The 19281-nt window shown below is 41.6% G+C and overlaps 1 protein-coding gene across 1 annotated transcript in view; it reads left to right on the forward strand.

Annotated features, from left to right (window-relative positions):
- Positions 1-209: 209 nt before the first annotated feature.
- CLCN7 (chloride voltage-gated channel 7) overlaps positions 210-19281 on the forward strand; it is a 51170-nt gene continuing 32098 nt past the window's right edge. The window contains exons 1-2 of the mRNA XM_072600202.1: positions 210-457; positions 15710-15781. Of these exons, the coding sequence (XP_072456303.1) occupies positions 305-457; positions 15710-15781 (225 nt within the window). The 5' untranslated portion in view covers positions 210-304. The remainder of the gene's footprint in view (positions 458-15709; positions 15782-19281) is intronic.

The raw sequence follows: 19281 nt of genomic DNA on the forward strand, positions 1-19281 counted from the left end.
ACCTGAACTCCTTGGGGGAGACAGGGGATAGAGATGATGGGATACGCGCTTCAGAGGCTTCTAAGATTGCGCAGGCGCGTGGGGCTGGAGGGAGGCAAAGGTGTGCTTGCGCTTGAACTACAACTCCCAGAAGGCTCTGCTGCCGCTTCTCTTCTCACATCGGCCACCATAGTGCGGTCACGGGATGCTTTAACCCTGCCGGGTCATGTGAACAAACAGCTGCTGGAGAAGGTCCCTTCTCTCCCGGCTCTCCTGGCCGTCAGCTTCCCTGGGCCGCTTCGGGGCCGGGGATCTCAGCCCAGGTATGGCCAACGTTTCCAAGAAGGTGTCATGGTCGGGGCGCGACCACGAGGAGGTGGAGGCGACGGTGCCTCGGAGGCCGCAGCCGCCGCTCCCGGAGCCTCACGGGGAGAGCACACCGCTGCTGAACGGGGCCGGGCCGGCGGCGGCTCAGCAGGTGAGGACGCGACCCCTGGACAGAACGCGGGCGGCTTGGGGGCGGCCAGGACCCCGGGCTCTTCTCCGATCTCTTACCTTCCTACTTCTCCCCCAGGATCTCTGTCCTTAGGGACTGAAGGTGAGCGGGAGGGCCGCCCGCTTGTCCGCCGGGGAAGCAGGACAGCCGGCGTTCCCTCCCCGCCCTTCCCTCCCCCTCCTCCCCTTCCCCTTCCCGGGTGGCCAGGATCCTTGGGTGACGTTCCCGGCTTTAAGATCGTTAGAGTAGGAAGGTGCCTGAGAGATAATGTCAGATCTGCAGAGGCCCAGAATCAGGCTTTTACCCCAGGTCCTCGGACTGCAAGCCTTCTGCCTCTCCCATGTTTAGTCCAGCTGCTTCATTTCAAAGGAAACAAATCCAAGTGAGAGGTCACACCGTGAATTAATTAGTGGCAGAACTGGTTGTAGAACTCCCAGGTTCTGGCTGCCCATCCGGGGCATTTTCCAGTGCGGTGCTTGGGCCATGGCTCACCCTCCCTATGCCTGTAAATGCCCTTCCTCCTCTCCTCCACCTCCTAGCATCCCTGGCCTCCTTTAAGACTCAGCTCAAAGCCCACCTTCTTCCAGAGGGCTTTCTCAATTTCCTTTTTCCTCTTCTTCTCCTTCCCCCGAGATAACTTCTTATTTATCCTTTGTTAGTTTCCCATAGTCTCCTTCCTTCAGGGCAGGGATCCTTTTCTCTGTCTCCTGTATTTGTATGTGCCAGTGCCTGGCACACAGTAGGTGTTTAATACGTGTGTTTTGACTGACACTTAGGGGCCAGTATGTGCTTGCTGACTTTATTCAACATGCTCCCTTCTCAGATCTGGTGGTAGGACCCTTGGCATGTGACTAGACATAATTCTTAACCGAATTCTTTAAGGAACATATAGGGTAAAGGATTCAGAAGATGGTATGGTTGTAGTGCCCTGAGTAGAGGCAAGTAGGGTGTGGTGAAAAGAACTCCAAGCTGGAGGTCAGGAGACCTTGGTTTTGGTTTAGCTAGGGAAAGTCACTTCCCTTTTCTGGCCCCCTCTTTTTTTTTTTTTTTTGGTGAGGCAATGGGGGTTAAGTGACTTGCCCAGGGTCACACAACTAGTAAATGTCAAGTGTCTGAGGCTGGGTTTGAACTGAGGTCCTCCTGACTCCAGGGCCAGTGGTCTATCCACAGTGCCATCTAGCTGCCCCTCTCCCCACTTTCTTTAGTTGGAAAAATGGAGGAGGTTGTATGACCATGCTTGGGGAGGCTGATTGAAGGGAAGGAGAAGGTTTTTATGAGAGTATTGAGTTAGCTTGAATTTGGGATTATTCTCTGGTCTTCTATTCATCACATGGATCAAATTTCTTTCCTTGATGTTTTAGGACTTAAAGTAGCTTTAACTAGTCTTGTTAGATGGCTTCCAACTAAGTGACTTTTCTTTGGTTGGACAGTTGCTATATGGAAATATCCATCTTTCTTTCAAGGGTATTGCCTTTTTTTGAGAATGGTGTGGTAGAGTGGCTGGAGAGCCTTGGGATCAGGTCCTGCCTCTGACAGACATTAGCTATTTGATTCTGGTTCTCTACAGACTAAGCTGTAGAGCAGATGATTGCCTTGTTCTCTCTCCCAGGCCATCACCCTGTCACTAACTGCGCTGCTTCTTTCTCCATGTTCATCTTTTGGTGAACCACTTAAACTCTACACTGGCTTCTCTTGAGTCCCTGGCTCCCTTATCCAGTTGAGCCCTGCCAGGCCTGAGCCTGAGATCATTCCCAATATCCAGTACCTTTGCTCTTGCACATGTGCTGTTAAATGGACAGGGAGAAAATCATGCAACCGTTCTGCCAGAGTTCACTTCAGATTTCAGTTTCATAACTTCCAGTGGGCCCTCACTGATTCTAAGCAGTCCTTACACTTCAGTAATTAATTCACTATTGTATTCATCACAGCTGCTCTGCCAAACCTTTTTATCCCTCCTCAGACTTACCATGGGTCCTCCTCCCCCATCCCTCTCAGCTAACCTTACCTCATATTTTACTTAAAAAAAAAAAAAAGAGCTCCCTTTTCTCCCATTCTCTTTATTTCAAATCACCCAGATACCTTTTGCCATCATCTCCTTTACCCTTGTCTCACAAAATGAGGTAGCGCTTCTTCTTGACAAGACCAGCCCATCTACATTACATGTGATCCCATCCTTTTTCCTCCAGCATATGGCCCCCCTCTCTATTACCTCCATTTTCTCACTCATCTTCATTCTTTACCTATCTGCTTACTGTGTCCCGACTGCCCACAAATATGCCCACGTTTCCCCCATCCTGCCTTTTGTGGCTAAACTCCTTGAAAGGGCCACCAACAATAGGTGTTTTCACTTCTCCCCTCATCGTTCTCCCGAAACTGTTCTCTCCAAACTTACCTGTGATTTCTGAATTGCTGAATCCATTGGCCTTTCCTCAGTCCTCAACCATCTTGGCCTCTCTGGAGCCTTTGACACTACTGATCATCCTGTTCTCTTTGATACTGTCTTCTCTCTAGATTTTTAGGACTCTCCTCTCTTCTCTTTTCCTCCTACCTACCTGCTCCTCAGCCCCTGCCTTATGAGGCTCTGTCCTAGGCACTCTCTTTTTTCTCTGTCTATACTATTTCACTTGGTGATCTTGTCAGCTCCCCTGGAGTCTATTATCATATTTATACAGATGACTCTTGGATCGACTTATTCAACCCCAAACCTTTCTGTTGACTTCTAGGCTCACATCTCCCTCTGCCTGTTAGACATCTTGATTCAGATGTGTTGTAGATGCCTTAAACTCAGTGTGTCCAAAAATGAAACTATAATTAGCCCCCCCCCCCAAACCTTCCCCACTTATTTCTTTCACTATTAAGGGAAGAACTATCTTCCCAGTCCCTCAGACTTAACAAAATCTAGGTATCATCCTCAGCTTTTCACCCTCTCATCCCACATCCAATCTGTTGCCAAAATCTTTTGATTTTACCTTTGTTAAATCTCTCAAAATTGCCCCCTTCCCTTCTCTGATACTGCCACCACTTTGCCACAGTTTCTCATCTTCTTGGACCAGGGGTGGGGAACTTGGTGGGGGAACCACATGTGGCCTTCTAGGTCCTTGGGTGCCACCTTTTGACTGAGTCCAAGTTTCACAGAACAAATCCATTTATTAAGGAGATTTATTCTGTAAAATCTAGATTCAGTCAAAGGGCTGCATTTGAGGACCTAGAGGCCACAAGTTCCCCATCCCTGCCTTGGAATATTGCAAAAACCTGCTGGTTGGTCTGTATGTCGAAAGCCTCTCTCCACTGCAGTCTATTCTCCACTCAGCCACTGAAGTGATTTTCCTAAAGTGCAGGTCTGAGCACAAATCACTCCCCTCCCCCAACTCAGTAAACTCCAGTGGCTCCCTATCAGTCACTTCCAATATCATATTATAAAATACTGTTTGGCATATAAAGCCCTTCATAACCTTGTCCTCCCCTACCTTTCCTGTCTTATACCACTGGCCTTCTTGCAGTTACTTGGAGAGAACACTCCATCATCTGACTTTGAGTGTTTTCACTGGCTCATGCTCATGCATGGAATGTACACCCTCTTCATCTTTCCTCCTGGTCTCCTTCAAGTCCCAGCTAGAATCCCACATTCTGTAGGAAACCTTTCACAGTTCCTCCTAGTTCTGGCACCTTCCCTTTTTTGTCTCCAGTTTATCCTTTACATATCTTGTTTGTACTTAGTTGTTTACCTGTTGTCTACCCCACTAGACTCTGAGAGCAGAGACTGTCATTTGCCTTTCTTGGTTTCTGAAGCACTTTTTACAGAGTCTGGCACGTAGCACTTAATAAATGTTGACTGATTGACTTAACCAGCAATTCTAGAATCTAGTTCAAAAAAAAAGATTCCAGGTGAGTGTAGCAGTTTGAAATTGAGAGATTTTCATTTAATGAAAATAGTGGAGATGAGAAAATTTCTTTCCCTCCCTGCTTTTACAAAGCGGGGGATTATAGATGTGGTACATTCCATATATCATTAGACTTGGTTGTTGTGTTTGTTTAGTTTTGCTGAATTGCTTCCTTTCCCCTTTTTTGTTTGTCTTCGTTTCAAGAGTGGGTGTAGTACTATATTTGGACATAAAGGTTACATAAAAATAAGATACCAATAAAAATTTGAGAGGAAAAATGACCCAATGGAAGTCAATTTTCTGTCATATTCTCACAGGGACAGGAGCAGGAATGCACAGTGTTTACATCAACAATGCTTAGTTGTCTCCTTTGGAATATATGGGGGAAAGAAAACCTTTTCAGAAGTTTGGAGGATTCCTTAGCATGTCCATGTAAATGACTGGATAACATTATAGAATGGTGCCTTTGACTTGGTTTGATTGGGTCTGGCTAACGAGATTTTGAACAGGTTTAGCAATTGTTGGTAGCCAGGTCCTGGCATGCTGGCTTGTGATATCCTTGCATTTATCTGTCCTGCTGCTTTGTATTTGACTTTCAAACTGTCTTTGATCAAAGACCAAAGCCAAAGGAAAAAAAATCATTCAGCCTGCTTATGCTATGGAAGAGTGACAGTTTTCTCAGATAACTAGAAATTCAATCATATATACCCTTATCATAGACATTTTATGATTACAGAAGAAAGGGCTTCATGGGACTGAGTTTTAGCATCATAATTTACATTTGAAGTTTATAGAAAAGCCTTTTCCAAAACTCTCTTTACCCTTTGTTCTCTGTGTTGGTAGGAAGTTCATATTCTCTGAATTAAGCACTTTTCTAGCTGTTAATTTTTTGGATGTGATGGGAAATATCCCTTATTAAAGTGGAAAGTTTGTATTTGAATCTTGCTGCAACTGATACGGGAACTGGTTGAAATTTAGGCTAATGCTAAAACGTGAAAGACTGTGTAGCAAAATAGTTAGAGAGGTACTCCCCCAACCAGGAAGACCCAGTTTTATGTGCTGCTCTGATGCATTTCATCTGTGTGACCCTGCGTAAATTAACCTCTTAATGCCCTAGATCTGCAAGTTGCTGACCTTCACTGGTTGGAATTTTCTTCCTCAGTGCTTCCCCATACCAGTGAAATCTCAGGTCCAGTCTTGATTCCTATTCCTATGAACATCATTTTGCATTTCTGAAGCAGACTTGCTTTCAGCCGGAGGAGTGCTGCAGTGACAGGCACTTTCTGAGCTACTCGCTGAATCTAGTAGCTGTGGCCATTAGTATAATCAACAGAAAGGGAAGCTTCAGAATCAGCCTATACAATGTAAGTTTTCTGGGAAGCCTCTTGCTCAAGACCTCAGGGGAACGTATCTCTGGCTGTTGTGCCTGGCATAGTCAATGAGGAGAAAAGCAGAGAAAATGTGAACCAAATCGAATCGACTCAGACACCATTTCTGACTTTGTCCCCAGCTTTATGCCTTGAGAGGGTAGAGCAGGGAATGCCCTTTGAAGATTGCCTGCTGGGCTTTGTGGCAATGGCACCATAAAAATGTTAGACTAGAAAAGGGAAGAAGGGCTTAGACTGCCCCTTCCTCCCTCCCCCCTTTAAATGAAGAACCCAGATCACAAGGAAAGAGGGAGTAGTAACCGTCATGTGCATCAAAAGTAGGAAACAAGGAGAGTAAACACTTAGTATATTAAAAAAAAAAAAAAGGCCAGGAGGAGGTTGACATCTGTGCTGTTATTCTAATGCAGAAAATGTTGGAACTAAAAATCTTGGCTTAGTTTTTAATGAGCCTCAGGGAGTCAGCATCTTGCAATGGGAAGAATACCTCAGCTGGGCAGTGAGGACTTGAGTTCCAATTCTGGCCCTGCCATTTGCTGTGTGAGTTTGGTTGCATCTCTTTCCTTCTCTGGGCTTCCATTTTCTCATCAATAAAAAGAGGTGGTTGCATTATATAACACCTAAGAGAAGCTGCCTTTTAGAGAGGCACCATGGTGGAGTGGAAAGAGTATTGGACTTGGAGCTAGAGGACCTGGGTTCAGATCTCACTTCTGCTGCTCAGTATCTTTATGCCTTCCAGCAAGTGACTTAAGCTCTCAGGGCCTCAATTTCTTTATTTGTAAAATGAGGTTGTGGAACTAGGTGACCCTGAAGGCTCTTTTCCAGCTCTAAGTCTAATTCTGTAACCTAGCAGTTAAAAGAATAACAGCTTAAGCTCTCTTTTTGGAATGGTCTAAGGACTCTTTGAGTACTTTGAAATACCTCAGAGGCTCTTCATGTGTCTGGGGGAACCTGGGATGGTCGGTTGCAGGTGTAGTTCCACCTCAGTAGGCTTGAATTCCTGGCTACCTCTCTCTTGAGAAATGACTGTGTAATGGAACGTATTCTAGTGAAATAGCTCAGACAGGTAAAATGTCTGCTACCTGGTAGGATAATAGGAGCCAGGTGCATGGAAGATTGATTCATTTGTGCATTCAACTAACATTTTTTTAGAAAGGTGTAAGCCAGCACCATCAGTAGATGGCGGGAAATGAATATATGTCCAGTCTCACGATATGATGTCTGCCCCCAACAAGAGGGATTGGAGACTTCTCATTAAGCACCTCTTTATGTACAGAGTACTATGGTTGGTGGTCATTGTGAGAGATATAAAGAAAAAAGGCTCCTTGTCCTCTTGAGCTCACATTTTGGTAGGAGGACATCAATCCTACATAGGAATCGTGATAGAAAATAGTTCAAGATTAGTGCCTAGGAAAGGCACCAAGGGTTCTTCATATAGGCATAAAGAAATCTGGTTTACTTTGGATATGAGTTAAGGGAGCCTTGGTGAAGGAGGTGGTGGCAGCATGTGAGCTGGGACTTGGAGGATGGCTAGAAATTAAAGAGGCAGTACTGGGGAGAGGTGGAGAAAATGAAGGCAGAAGGAAATGAGTAAGCTGACTTGAAGCAGCTCTTCCATTACTGTGAAGAGAAGGAATTGAGGGAAATCTGAGCCAGTACCATGTGCCTTGTAGGTGTTCAGTCAGTAGAAGTCAAATTGAGTACTGGTAGGTCTCCTCTCCCTTCAGCATCAGAGGTAAGCTGAACACCTTTTATTGAATTTATTTCCGTATGATGACTATGAGGGCTAGGCTGGAAACAGCAGGCATTGTCATTTCCAGGACTCCATCTGATACTGTAGCATTATTTCTGTTGGTAGCATTTTATTGTCTACTTAACAGGAAAAGCACGTACGTAATAGAAATGTGCAATTTCATGTGCCACTTTCTATTTCTGTTTTACTTCCTGTATAGAAATGTTCATTTTATTGGTAGTAAGTTCAAAATTTAAAAAAAAGTAGTATTGCCTTCACATTTGAAGCTTTGCGTATTGAGTATTTGTGTTTTGAGCTTTATAGTTTACAAAATTTTTTCTCCATTTCAAACTTCTGTTAGTTAATTCAAAAAATAACTCTATCACCACATTTGTCAGTTGAGGAAACTGAGGTTGATGGAGTGGCTTGTCCAGGTTGTCTTAACTGCTAAGTATTGGATCTGAGGCTTGGATCCAGGTTATTTGATACAAGTCTAGTACCACGATGGCAGGGTGGTTTTGACCTTTGGAGGTGTATGTCCTTCCTCTGCTATCCATCTTACTGCTCCATGACTCATTTCTAGTTTCAATTTTGGAGACTCTGTCAGATTGAAGTTTATTGTACAGAAACCCCAAGACCAGAGTTAAGTGGTCTTTTCCCACGAGGGTGTTGGCATTAAGTTAAAACCCAGTTTTTAGAATTGACTAGAATAATATATACTAGTTTTCTTAGAAAAGACTTGTTTCACGTTATTTGGGGATTTCTGTAATATATGAAGTGGGTGGTTATCCATTGTAACAAAAGTACTTTTACCTAATGATTATTGATTGATAACATATAACTAGGATAGGTAGACTCGTGAACCCAAAGAATCATTCATTTAGAGCTATCAAGGACCTTCGAAGTCATCTGTGAATCAGCAAGGCACCCTGAGAAAGACAGAAGTGCCAGACAAATCAAACTGCCACCATGACCTTGCGCACCTTCTCTCTTCATACAGCCTGGGATTCTGATTCCAAGAGCCTTGGGAACAATTGTGTCTTCTAAATTTAAACCATCAGCCCAACAACCAACCACTTGTAACACACTGCTAGGGCAAGCTAGCTTAGGTAAAGTAGCAAAGTACCTTGGGGAAGAGACAAAGAGACAGCATGTGCCAAGTAAAGTGAAACCACCACTACCACTTTGACCACCATCTCCCCTCACACTGATGGAGACAGCATGGGGCCCTGAATCCAAGAACCTGAGGAATAGCGGTATTTGTAGCCCAGCACTGTCAAACATCATCTTGAGAAGCAACCCCTGGTAGCTTCTCCTGCAGGTGCTGTAGCATCAGCTACTGAAGGCCCAGAAAAGAAAGTTTTTGCCACCAGGGTCCTTGGATATGTCAAATGATTCAGCAGCAGAAACTGATGATTTTATCCATGGAAACAACATTAAAGAAGATGCATTTACATCTGCTTTGCTGCTGTACCTTAGGACCAAGGGATCTTTCTTTTTTGAAAAAAAAAATCATTTTATTTTCAATTCCAGATTCCCTCCCCTGACCATCACCTCCACCTATTGAAAAGGCAAAAAAATACAAAAGCTATTACAAATATGAAGTCATATAAAACACATTTCTGCATTATTCATGCCCCTCCCACCCACCTTCCAAAAAAACATGAAGAAGAAAGAATAAAAATATACTTCAGTTTGCCTTATATTTCCATCAATTCTCTATCTGGAGATGGGCGGCATTTTTCACCCTGAGCCTTTTAGTGTTGTGATGAGTCATTGTGTGTATAAGAGTTACTGTGTCTTTCATAGTTGTTTATCTTTACATAATTGCTATTACTGTGTAAATTATTCTCCTGGTTCTGCTTACTTCATTTTGCATCAGTTCATGTAGGTCCTCCCAGGTTTTTCTGAAATCATTTCTTTCATAATTTCTTACAGCACAAACAGTGTTCTATCTCATTCATAGACTATAACTTACTCAGTCATTCTTTAATTAACAGACATTCCCTCAGTTGCTTTGCTACCACAAAAAAAGAGGTATCATAGAGTTTTGTACATATAGGTGCTTTTCTTTTTTCTTTGATCTTTTTGGGGTATAGATCTAGTAGTGGTATTGCTGGGTCAAAGGGTATCCAGAGTTTGAGTTTTTTTGGCGTGGTTCCAAACGGCTCTGCAAAATGATTGGACTAGTTCATAACTCCACTAGCAGTTCGTTAGTGTACCTATTTTCCCATATCTCTTCCAGCATCTGTCATTTTCTTTTTCTGTCATCTTAGGTAATGTGATGGGTATGAGATGGTATATCAGAGTTGTTTTAATTTGCAGTTCTCCAATTATTGTGATTTAGAGCATTTTTATATGTCTCTTGATAGTTTTGATGTTTTTTCCTTTGAAAACTGTGTGCTTATATCCCTTGGCCATTTATTAGTTGAGGAATGGCTACCATTGTTTTAAATTAGATCAGTTCCTTGTATATTTGAGAAATGAGAACTTTATTAGAGAAACTTGCTACAAAGATTTCCCCCCTCAATTATCTGCTTCTAATTTTAGCTGCATTGGTTTTGTTTGTGCAAAAGCTTTAATATTATATAATAAGAATTATTCATTTTTATCTCCCTTGAACCTCTCTCTTGGTTGTTCATGAACTCTTCCTCTCTTCATGGTTCTGACAGGTAATTGTTTCCATGTTCCTCTTAATTGTGCACTTTTATGTTTTATCTTATACCCATTTTGAGTTTACCTTAGGGTATGTTGTGAAATGTTGATATCTGTCTAGTTTTTGCCAGACTGTTTTCCAGTTTTTCTCTGCAGTTTTTGTCAGTAAGTTCTTGCCCCAATAGCTGAATCAGTTCATATAGGTCTTCCTAGGTTTTTCTGAAACTATCCCCTTCACCATTTCTTACAGAACAATAGCGTTCTGTAACATTCGTATACCATAACTTGATCTTTTGAGTGTATCAAATACTGGGTCACTGTGCTCATTTGTATGTGCTATACTTCCATCTGTTCCATTGATCAACCACTTTATCCTTCTCTGGTACCAAATTGTTTTGATGATTACTGCTTTTTAGTCTAGTTTGGGATTTAGTACTGCTGTCTTCTATCTTCTTCTTTTTTGTTTTTCATTGATTCCCAACCAGAGCACTTTCTATCTGACTTGAAGCTGAAGCCTTCCACATGTGTTATCTCCCCCATTACAATGTGAGCTCCTTCAGAGCAGGGATTGTCTTACTTTACAATTTGTATCCTCAGTGTTTTGCACATAGAATGTTTTTAATTAATGTTTCATTCTTTCATTCCAGCACTTTCATTTTACATTTGGGGAAAATAAGCCCTAGAGAAGTGAAGTGACTCTTCCAAAGTCACCCATGAAATAAATGGCAAAGAGTCAGGTCTTGAACCTGAATCCTTGAACTCCAAATCCAGCACACTTACCCTTTCATCATGCCATCTCCCCTTAACCAAGAGTGTGGAAAATGTAGGATTCCCTCTCTACTTCCTTTCACACAGTCACATTCTTCTTTATGTGGTTCAGCTGAATCTGTGTTTGAGCTGTGTCTTCCTTCCCAGTTTGGCAATCCTGCACCAGGCACACAGGTTGTTCTGTTGGTGTGGGCTTGCTGTCCCTGGAAGGCTTTCCTGTTCTCAGTGTTGTGGTCAGAAACCTTAGTTTTATAAGCTTGAAAGTACTTTTACTTCCTGTCATGTATCTATAGCGTTTGCTTTCATCCTTCTAAGAACTGGCTGACAAAAGTGTTCCAGTGTGATTTGCTGAGAATATGGATGGCAAGTAGCAAGGTAGTTTAGCGATTTAGAATTTGTGTGTTCTAACTCTGCCAAGGACAAGGCAAGTGGGAGGTACCTACATACCTATTTGCCCTCATTTTCTTAGTTATGTTGTAAGTCAGTTTAATCCTTGAATCCTGGCCAAATTGCAGATTTAGATTCTTAGTCATTCCAGTGGGTCATTGTTGGGTGTCTCTGTAAGCTTTTTTGCTTTTCTTTCACTCAAAGTGTCTGTGGTACTGTCTGTTGAACCCTGCCTGTTTTTCCCCAGACAGTCTGGGAGGATGTGACCTTCTACCACCAGCATCTCGAAGGGCTGGGGTGCTCCTGTAGCATTTCACTTCGTTGTGTGTTTTCAAATGGTTTTTGTCAAGAACTGATCACTGAAAGTTAAAGCAACTTCAGTTAAAACACTCAGATTGTTTCTTTGATCCTCTTTTTATGCCTTGGGTTGTAAAAGTGGGTGCCCCATCAATGTGGCTTAAGCCAGGGCTGTATTTTCTTGGACAAAGGGGTGATTAGTGCCTGGGTTCTATACTAAACATTTTTTAAACCTTCTAGGTGACTGTGGCTATGGAATATCTATGTAGGTAATGTAGCGATAGGTATACAAATGAAATTTGGGCAGTAACAGGTCTGAGGACTGCTGCAACCTATTGGAGGTTCTTGATTGGGAGGGAGTATGGACGTTAATTCTATTTTTAAAAGAAGCTCAGAGTCTATAGTGTGTTGAGGACTCAACTTTTACCTTTCAACATCCTGCCAAATAAGAGCTTAATTTTCTTGTGCTCATTCATTGTTCTTGATGTGCACATGGTTACTTTGGAGAGAATATGCCATTCACTTTAGGAAACACAGCCACCGCCCTAGCTCAGGGCCTTTTCACTTCTTACGTAGACTGTGTAATAGCCTCCTAATTGTTCTTCCTACTTCAGATCTCCTACTTACCTACTTTATCTTGCATATAGCTGCTTAAATGAAATTCCTAAAGTATAGATATGACCATGTCACTCCTCTCCTCACAAAGTTCCAGTGTTTCCTATTTCCTCTAAGGTAAAATATAATATAAACTCATCTGTTTTGCGTTCAAAGCTTTTCATAGTCAGGCTTTCCAAGCTTCTTGCCATGTTAGTACCATTTATGGTATCAGCTTTCTAGACAAATCAGCCACCTTACTATTCCTCATATACAGCATGCCTTCTTCCAAATCCATGCCTTTGCCCAGGCTGCCCAGGAAGGAATGCACTCCTTTCTCCCCTCTACTTCTTGTAATGCCTATTTTCCTTTAAAGTTCAGGTCAAGTACAACCTCTTGCTTGAGGTTTTTAGTGATACCCTCTCCCAGCTGTAAATTACCTTCTGTGTATTTTGTGTTTGCTTATGTGTATATGTCGTTTCCCCTGATGGACTGTAAGCTTGTTGAGGTGAGGGATTGTTTTTTCCTTTGTATTCCCTGGGCCAGGCACACAATTAACACTTGTTGATTGATTGCTGAGAACCGTACAAATGGCCCAGATGCCATATTTTAAACATCCTAGGGGGAAATTGAGAAATAATTTAACCTTCCAAGAACTAAAGGGAACCCAGAACAAAAATATTTCCAGATGTGTTTTTCTAGGCTTTGAGAAAAGTGGTTTTGTTTCATTCACATCGGATGTTAGGCATAGGGTGATTTCACAGCTGGCAACAGGATCACTTCCTTAGCGGTCTTTGCAAATAAGGTTTCATCTGCGTTACACGCATGCACACACTTTCCCTATTCATTTTCTCTAATGCCTAGTATTTTGTTTTGTGCTTAGCAGGGACACAAAAACCACTCCTATGAGTCATAGAATCATAGCATTTTAGAACTGGAAGATGGTAGTCTATGGAGTTCTAGAATATCCAGACTCTCAGGGATTAGGGATAACCCCATTTGGATTAGATTTAACAAAATCCAAGAAGACCATGTGATTAATCTATTTGGCCACATTAGTCTGTAGCTTGTTTGGGGGGCTCACTTCCGTAACAATGAGGTTTGAAATGGGTGTCAATAATTCAGTAGACATTTACTAAAGCCCTACTATGGGCTGAGTACCATGGTTGGCATTGACAGAATGCAAAGTTTAGACAGGATGCAGTCCTTGCCTTCGGTACTCTTACTCTGAATATCTTCTCTGTGGATAGAGGGACAAGGAAGAGATCTGCACAGGATGGGCAGGCATGGATAGGAGGACAAAGTGGGTAGAAGGCCCACCTCAGAATTGAAATAGCTACCTAGCTTCAAGTCCCATTTTTGAATCATATATTAGCTTTGTGACTAAGTAAATCACTTAGTTTCACAGTACTACAAAATATGCTTTGGTGGTAGGTATTTGTTTACAGAGCATTCCCTACTCTGATAATTCACAAGTGAGGGCCCTAAAAAAATCTTAGAGGAAGTTGGAGGAGGAAGGGAATAAGCATTTATATGTGCCAGGCACTGTGCTAAGTGCTTTTTACAAATATTATCTTATTTGATGAGATACTCTGAAAGGTAGGTGCTGGTGTTTTCCCCATATTACAGTTGAGGAAACTGAGATAAACAAAGGTTACATGAATTCCCCAGTCTGAGGCTAGATTTGAACTTAGGTCTTCCTCATTCCAGTCTGAGTACTCTGTCCACTGCATTACCGTCTGCCTCTTAAATAGAGATTACATAAGAAGAACAACAGTGAAAAAGATGCCCAGTCATTCTCTGAAGCAATAGCTAAAGAAAATTTAGAGCAATGGCTGCGGCCTCAGACGCCTGTATACCAATGTACAAACTATGTAGAACGAGATAAACTTGATATTTTAATGTGAGGAAGTCAAGAAAACCAAATAGATGCATGGAAATCTGGGATGGAACTTGTGGCAACTTAAAAACTTGAAGCCAGTTTTAGGCATTATTGATCAAAGTATGGTGGCCAGAATGAAAGAGGTGGTGGGCCTGTTACCTCCTGTCCTTGTTCGATTACATATGGAGTATTGTGCACCATATTGTAAGAGATTACTATTGAAAGAGAGTTACTGCTTCCAGAAGAAAGTAAGTAACCAAGATGGTGAGGGGATTTAAAATCATGTCTTCTGGAGAATATTTTAAGGAACTTTGAGTACATGCTTAAATACTTTTAGAAGAGAAGTTTTTTATTTGGGGACTTGAGTCTAACAGTGACAGCTGCCCTGGAGTATTTTCCAGGCATGTCATATATTTCTGACTTTTGAGGCCCAAACTGGGAGCATTGAGACAGAAATTATAGATTGGCAGATTTGGGCTCATTATAAGGAAGAATTACCCAGCTATTAGAAGAGTCTAAAACTGTAATGGAATTTCTAATAAGGTAGTGAATGCCTTGGTATTGAAAATGTTCCAGAAAGAAGCATAACTGCCCATCAGGGCTGCCATAAAGGAGACTCCTGCACTGGCAAGGAGGCTAAACTAAGGGAATTGTAAGTACCTTTTAAATCCAGGTTTCAGTTATTTTGCATTATCAACCCTGTAAAATCTCTAGGTCTCCATAATTATTTCTTTCTTAATGTTTTTCATGTTAGTCGTTTGTGTTGTAATTACAATGACAGCAAACCATGGGAAGAGAATTCTGCTTGAGCAGAGAAATCCACTTCCTCGTGCCCTCCCGCCAAGTTTTTGTAAAGATTTTGTTCAGTTGGGGGAAGACAAAAATAACACGTGGGAAAATTAAATTAGGTGCTCAGCTGTGGTACTAAGTGTAAAAGGAGTTCAGAGAAGGGAAGTCATTGAACTGAGCCCATCAAGGAAGCCTGTGTGGAAGACACAGGATTTCAGTGAGACACTGAAGGTTTCAGGGTTGGGTGGAGTGAGGGAGAGCCTTGTGGGCAAGGGGTATGGCAAGTGAAACAAAGGCACTGAGGTTAAGATGAACAGCAAAGAGAAGTAACCGGTTTGGTTAAACAGAAAGATTATGGTGGGGAAGAAAAGAAGCTGGGGCTGGATAGATTGGGTGGAGTCACATTGCAGAGGGAAGAAGTAACATGGTTCTTTGGGTGTATTAGAATCTTGTGTGCACTGGAGACTTGGGGCACCCCTGGTTTCCAGCCCTGGGGAACCACAATCCTGTTAGAACTTGCAGAATGAATTAGAGGAAAGAACATGGGCCTTGAGGGGTCAGGACCCCTGGATATCACTTAACCTCAGAGTCTCAGTTTCCTTATCTGTACCACTGATGTGAAAATATCATGCCTCATGGGTCTGATGTGAGAAAAGTTCTTCAGGAAGCTCAAGGCAGGATATAAATCTGTTATTATAAGTTATAAAAAGGTATGTGACCATGTGAGCGAATGTGATGTCCCCTTGAGAATCAGATTGAGAGTAAATGTGAAAGGGGGGCTCCAAGTCCCAAGGCCTATGTGTGTGGCAGTTCCCCCTGCTTTGTGCTGCCTGTTCTCTAAACTGCAGTTTCTTCCCTTTTCAGCCCTCCCATGCATCATTCTTCCGCATCGGGCACCTGAGCAACGTAGAGCTGGATGATGAACTGCTTGACTCGGTGAGTTGATGAGGAAATTGACTTGGGCATTGTGGTCTGAAGCGAGCAGCAGAAGGACTGCTGGTTGAAGGGGGGCAGAGAATTTTGCTACGTGCAGCTTTTCTTGTTTAATGTTTTATTTTTCCCTAATTACATGTAAAAACAATTTTTAGCATTTAAATTCTCTCCTTTCCTCCCTCCCCATCTCCACCCCCTCATTGAGAAAGCATGCAATTCAATGTAGGTTGTACATGTGTTGTCATGCAAAATATTTCCACATTAGTCATGTTGTGAAAGAAAACAGACAAAAAAACTTAAGGAAGAATGCTTCAGTCTGTAATCGGACACCATAAGTTCTTTCTCTAGGGATGGATAGCATTTTTCATCACAAGTCCTTTAGAACTGTCTTGGATCATTGCATTGATAGAACAGCTAAGTCATTCACAGCTGATTGTCTCACAGTACATGTCACTTTGCATCAGCTTCTGTCGGTCTTTCCAGGTTTTTCTGAGAGCATCCTGCTCATCATTTCTTATAGCACAATAGTTTTCTGTCATAATCATATACCACAGCTTGTTCAGCCATTTTCCAGCTGATGAGCATCCCCTCAATTTCCAATTCTTTGACACCAGAAAAGAACTGCTATAAATATTTTTATACACGTGGGTCCTTTTCCTTTTCGTTTTTATTTCCTTTTGGAAACAGACCTAGTAGTGGTTGGGAACCTTTGTTCTCAAAGAGAACCAAAATGGCATCAGTGAGTTAGAGTGAAGTTCCATTGTGTCTGACTGTGGCTGATCAAACCAGTATGAGCTTGGGATGCTCTACCACAGGTTGGGCACAAATAGTCCATGTGCACATTTGGGGTGGATTCTCAAAATTTGTGAATTTCATTTTTCTTTTGTGCTACTTCAGTTCTGCTTTGCTCATAGAGCACAGCACTTGTTCTGATGAGGGCATGCCATACTGGGCAGTCCTGTGCCAGTGTCTCCCATGTCACACAATCAGTTCCAAAGTTCTTAAGAGAGACCTTGAGAGTATTGCTAGGTCCAAGGGTATGTATGATATTATAGCCCTTTGGGCATCATTCCAAATTTCAGAGTTTTTATGTTAGCTGTTTTCAAAGATACTTCTAGGAACCTGTAAATTTTCATTTCTTCCAAGGTGGTATGATCTAAAGAGAGATGTTTACGATTCTCCTGTCCTGTGCTCTGGTTTATGACTGACCACAAGTCCTCTTTTCTGTCCTGGAACTATGACAAGGGTCCCTGCTCCACTGTGACCCCCAAGCTCTGGTGTGCTAGTGCTTTTCCTTGCCCTGGAACTGCCATCCAGGACTGCATCCCCGGTCTGAGTATGAGCAAAGCAACAGAGTCCTGCCAGCACTGCCAGCAAGAGACCCCTGTAATCTCCTTCTGATCAGTTTTTTGACCCCCTGAGAGCTCCAGAAGCAGCTACTGCTGCTGTTGCTACTAGTTCAGTCACTTCCAAGACTTGCTCTTGGTTTGCTGAGGTCTGGTCTATGCTGGTACATCCGGCGCTGGACTGTGCTCCACTCTCACCCTGGTGCAACAGACCTTTCCTGCGGATTTTCTAAATTGTCTTTGGCTAGAAAATTATTTCATCCTCTCCTTTTGTGGATTCTGCTGCTCCAGGAATTGTTTTATGGTATTATTTAAATGTGTTCAGAGGAGTTTTGGGGAGAGCTCAGGCAAGTGCCTGTCTTTTCTCTGCCATCTTGCTGTACTTTCCCCTGCTACATGCAGTTTTGCAAAGTTAAGGGACTGTTGTGGTAAATAACTGAATGCCTTTGGATAGGGCTGCATGAAAATGTGATGCAGACAGTTTAAAATGTATTTTTATTGATTTCATTAAATATTTCTCAATTACATGTAAAACAATTTTTGACATCCATTTTTAAAAATTTTGAATTTTAAACTCTCCTTCTCCCTCCCATCTTTCCCCAACCCCTTGAGAAGGCAAACAATAGATTGATTATACATGTGAAGTCATGCAAAAAATATTTCCTATTAGGTATATTGCAGAAGAAAACACACACACAAAATAAGAAAAATAAAGTAAAAGTAAAAGAAGTATGCTTCAGTCTGTACTCAAAGTTCATTAGATGTCTCTCTAGAGGTAGATAGCATTTTTCATCGTGGTTCCTTTGGAATTATCTTGCATCATTATTTTAATCAGACTCATTATGTCTTTCACAGTTGATCCTCCTTAAAATCTTGCTTTTACTCTGTATAATGTTCTTCTTGTTCTATTCTCTTCAGTGTGCATCCGTCAATATAAGTCTTTGCAGGTTTTTCTGAAACTAATTGGTTCATCATTTCTTATAACACAATAGTATTCCATCACAATCATATGGCATCTTGCCTGCCATTCCCCAGTTGCTGGGCATCCCTTCCATTTTCCAATTCTTCTCCAATTTTCCAATCTATTTTCAGTTTTTTGTCCTTAAAAAAGAGCTGCTGTAAATATTTCTGTACAAATAAGTCCTTTTCTCTTTTCTTTGATCTCTTTGGAATACAGACCTAGCAATGGCACTACCAAGTCAAAGGGTATGCACAATTTTGAAGCCCTTTGGGCATAGTTCCAAATTGTTCTCTCGAATAGTTGGACAAGTTCACAACTCCACCAACAGTGCTTTAGTGTCCCAGTTTTTCCACATTCCCTTCAGTAGTTTCCTTTTCTGTCATTTTAGCCAATCTGACAAATATATGGTAGTATTTCAGAATTGTTTTAATTTGCATTTCTCTAATCAATAGTGACCTGTTTTTGCTATATGATATCAGTGTATTTATAACTTATTTTTTGCTACTGTTTTCTTCTCCAGACTTTTGGGTTTTTTTATGTTTTAATGCCAAACTATTTTATGTTTTGTCAAAAGACTGCTTGTAATTAGTTTATGGGAGTATATTTTGACCTTGTTAATGTGCATGTAGAAAATAGTGGGTGATGCAAGCCAGAAGTCAAGTTGAACTTCCAACACTTATGAGCAGAAAAAAATCTACCTGCTTTTCTTGTCTAAATGATTCTAAGTTCATAGGTAACCTCTTGCCTTGCTTGCTTGTAATTGTCTGAAGGTATATTTCCTTTTAGAGTAGGGAAGATTTTGAAATAGTTTCTCTTTTCCCACATTTTTCCTTAAAACAAAAACAAAAAAACCCAACAACAAACCAGCATAAAAACAAACAACTGCATAATCCCCTGAGAATCCTTTTTTATGTCCTGGAAATACGATATACTGAGCTATGCTATAATTAAAATAGATTTCTTGTGTGTGTGGAGGGGTAATTAACAATTTTTATTGTTAACATGGATTAAAAATTAATTGGAGACTAACTTAATCTTAGAGAATAAATGGGTTAAAGAACAAATAATAAAAACAATAAATAATTTTATTAAAGAGAATGATAATGTGACAACATAACAAAACCTCTGGGATGCATCAAGATCAGTAATTAGAGGAAAAATCACATTTCTAAATACTTATATCAGTAAAATAGAAA

Source organism: Notamacropus eugenii, chromosome 1, assembly GCF_028372415.1.
Source record: "Notamacropus eugenii isolate mMacEug1 chromosome 1, mMacEug1.pri_v2, whole genome shotgun sequence".
Lineage (NCBI taxonomy): Eukaryota > Metazoa > Chordata > Mammalia > Diprotodontia > Macropodidae > Notamacropus > Notamacropus eugenii.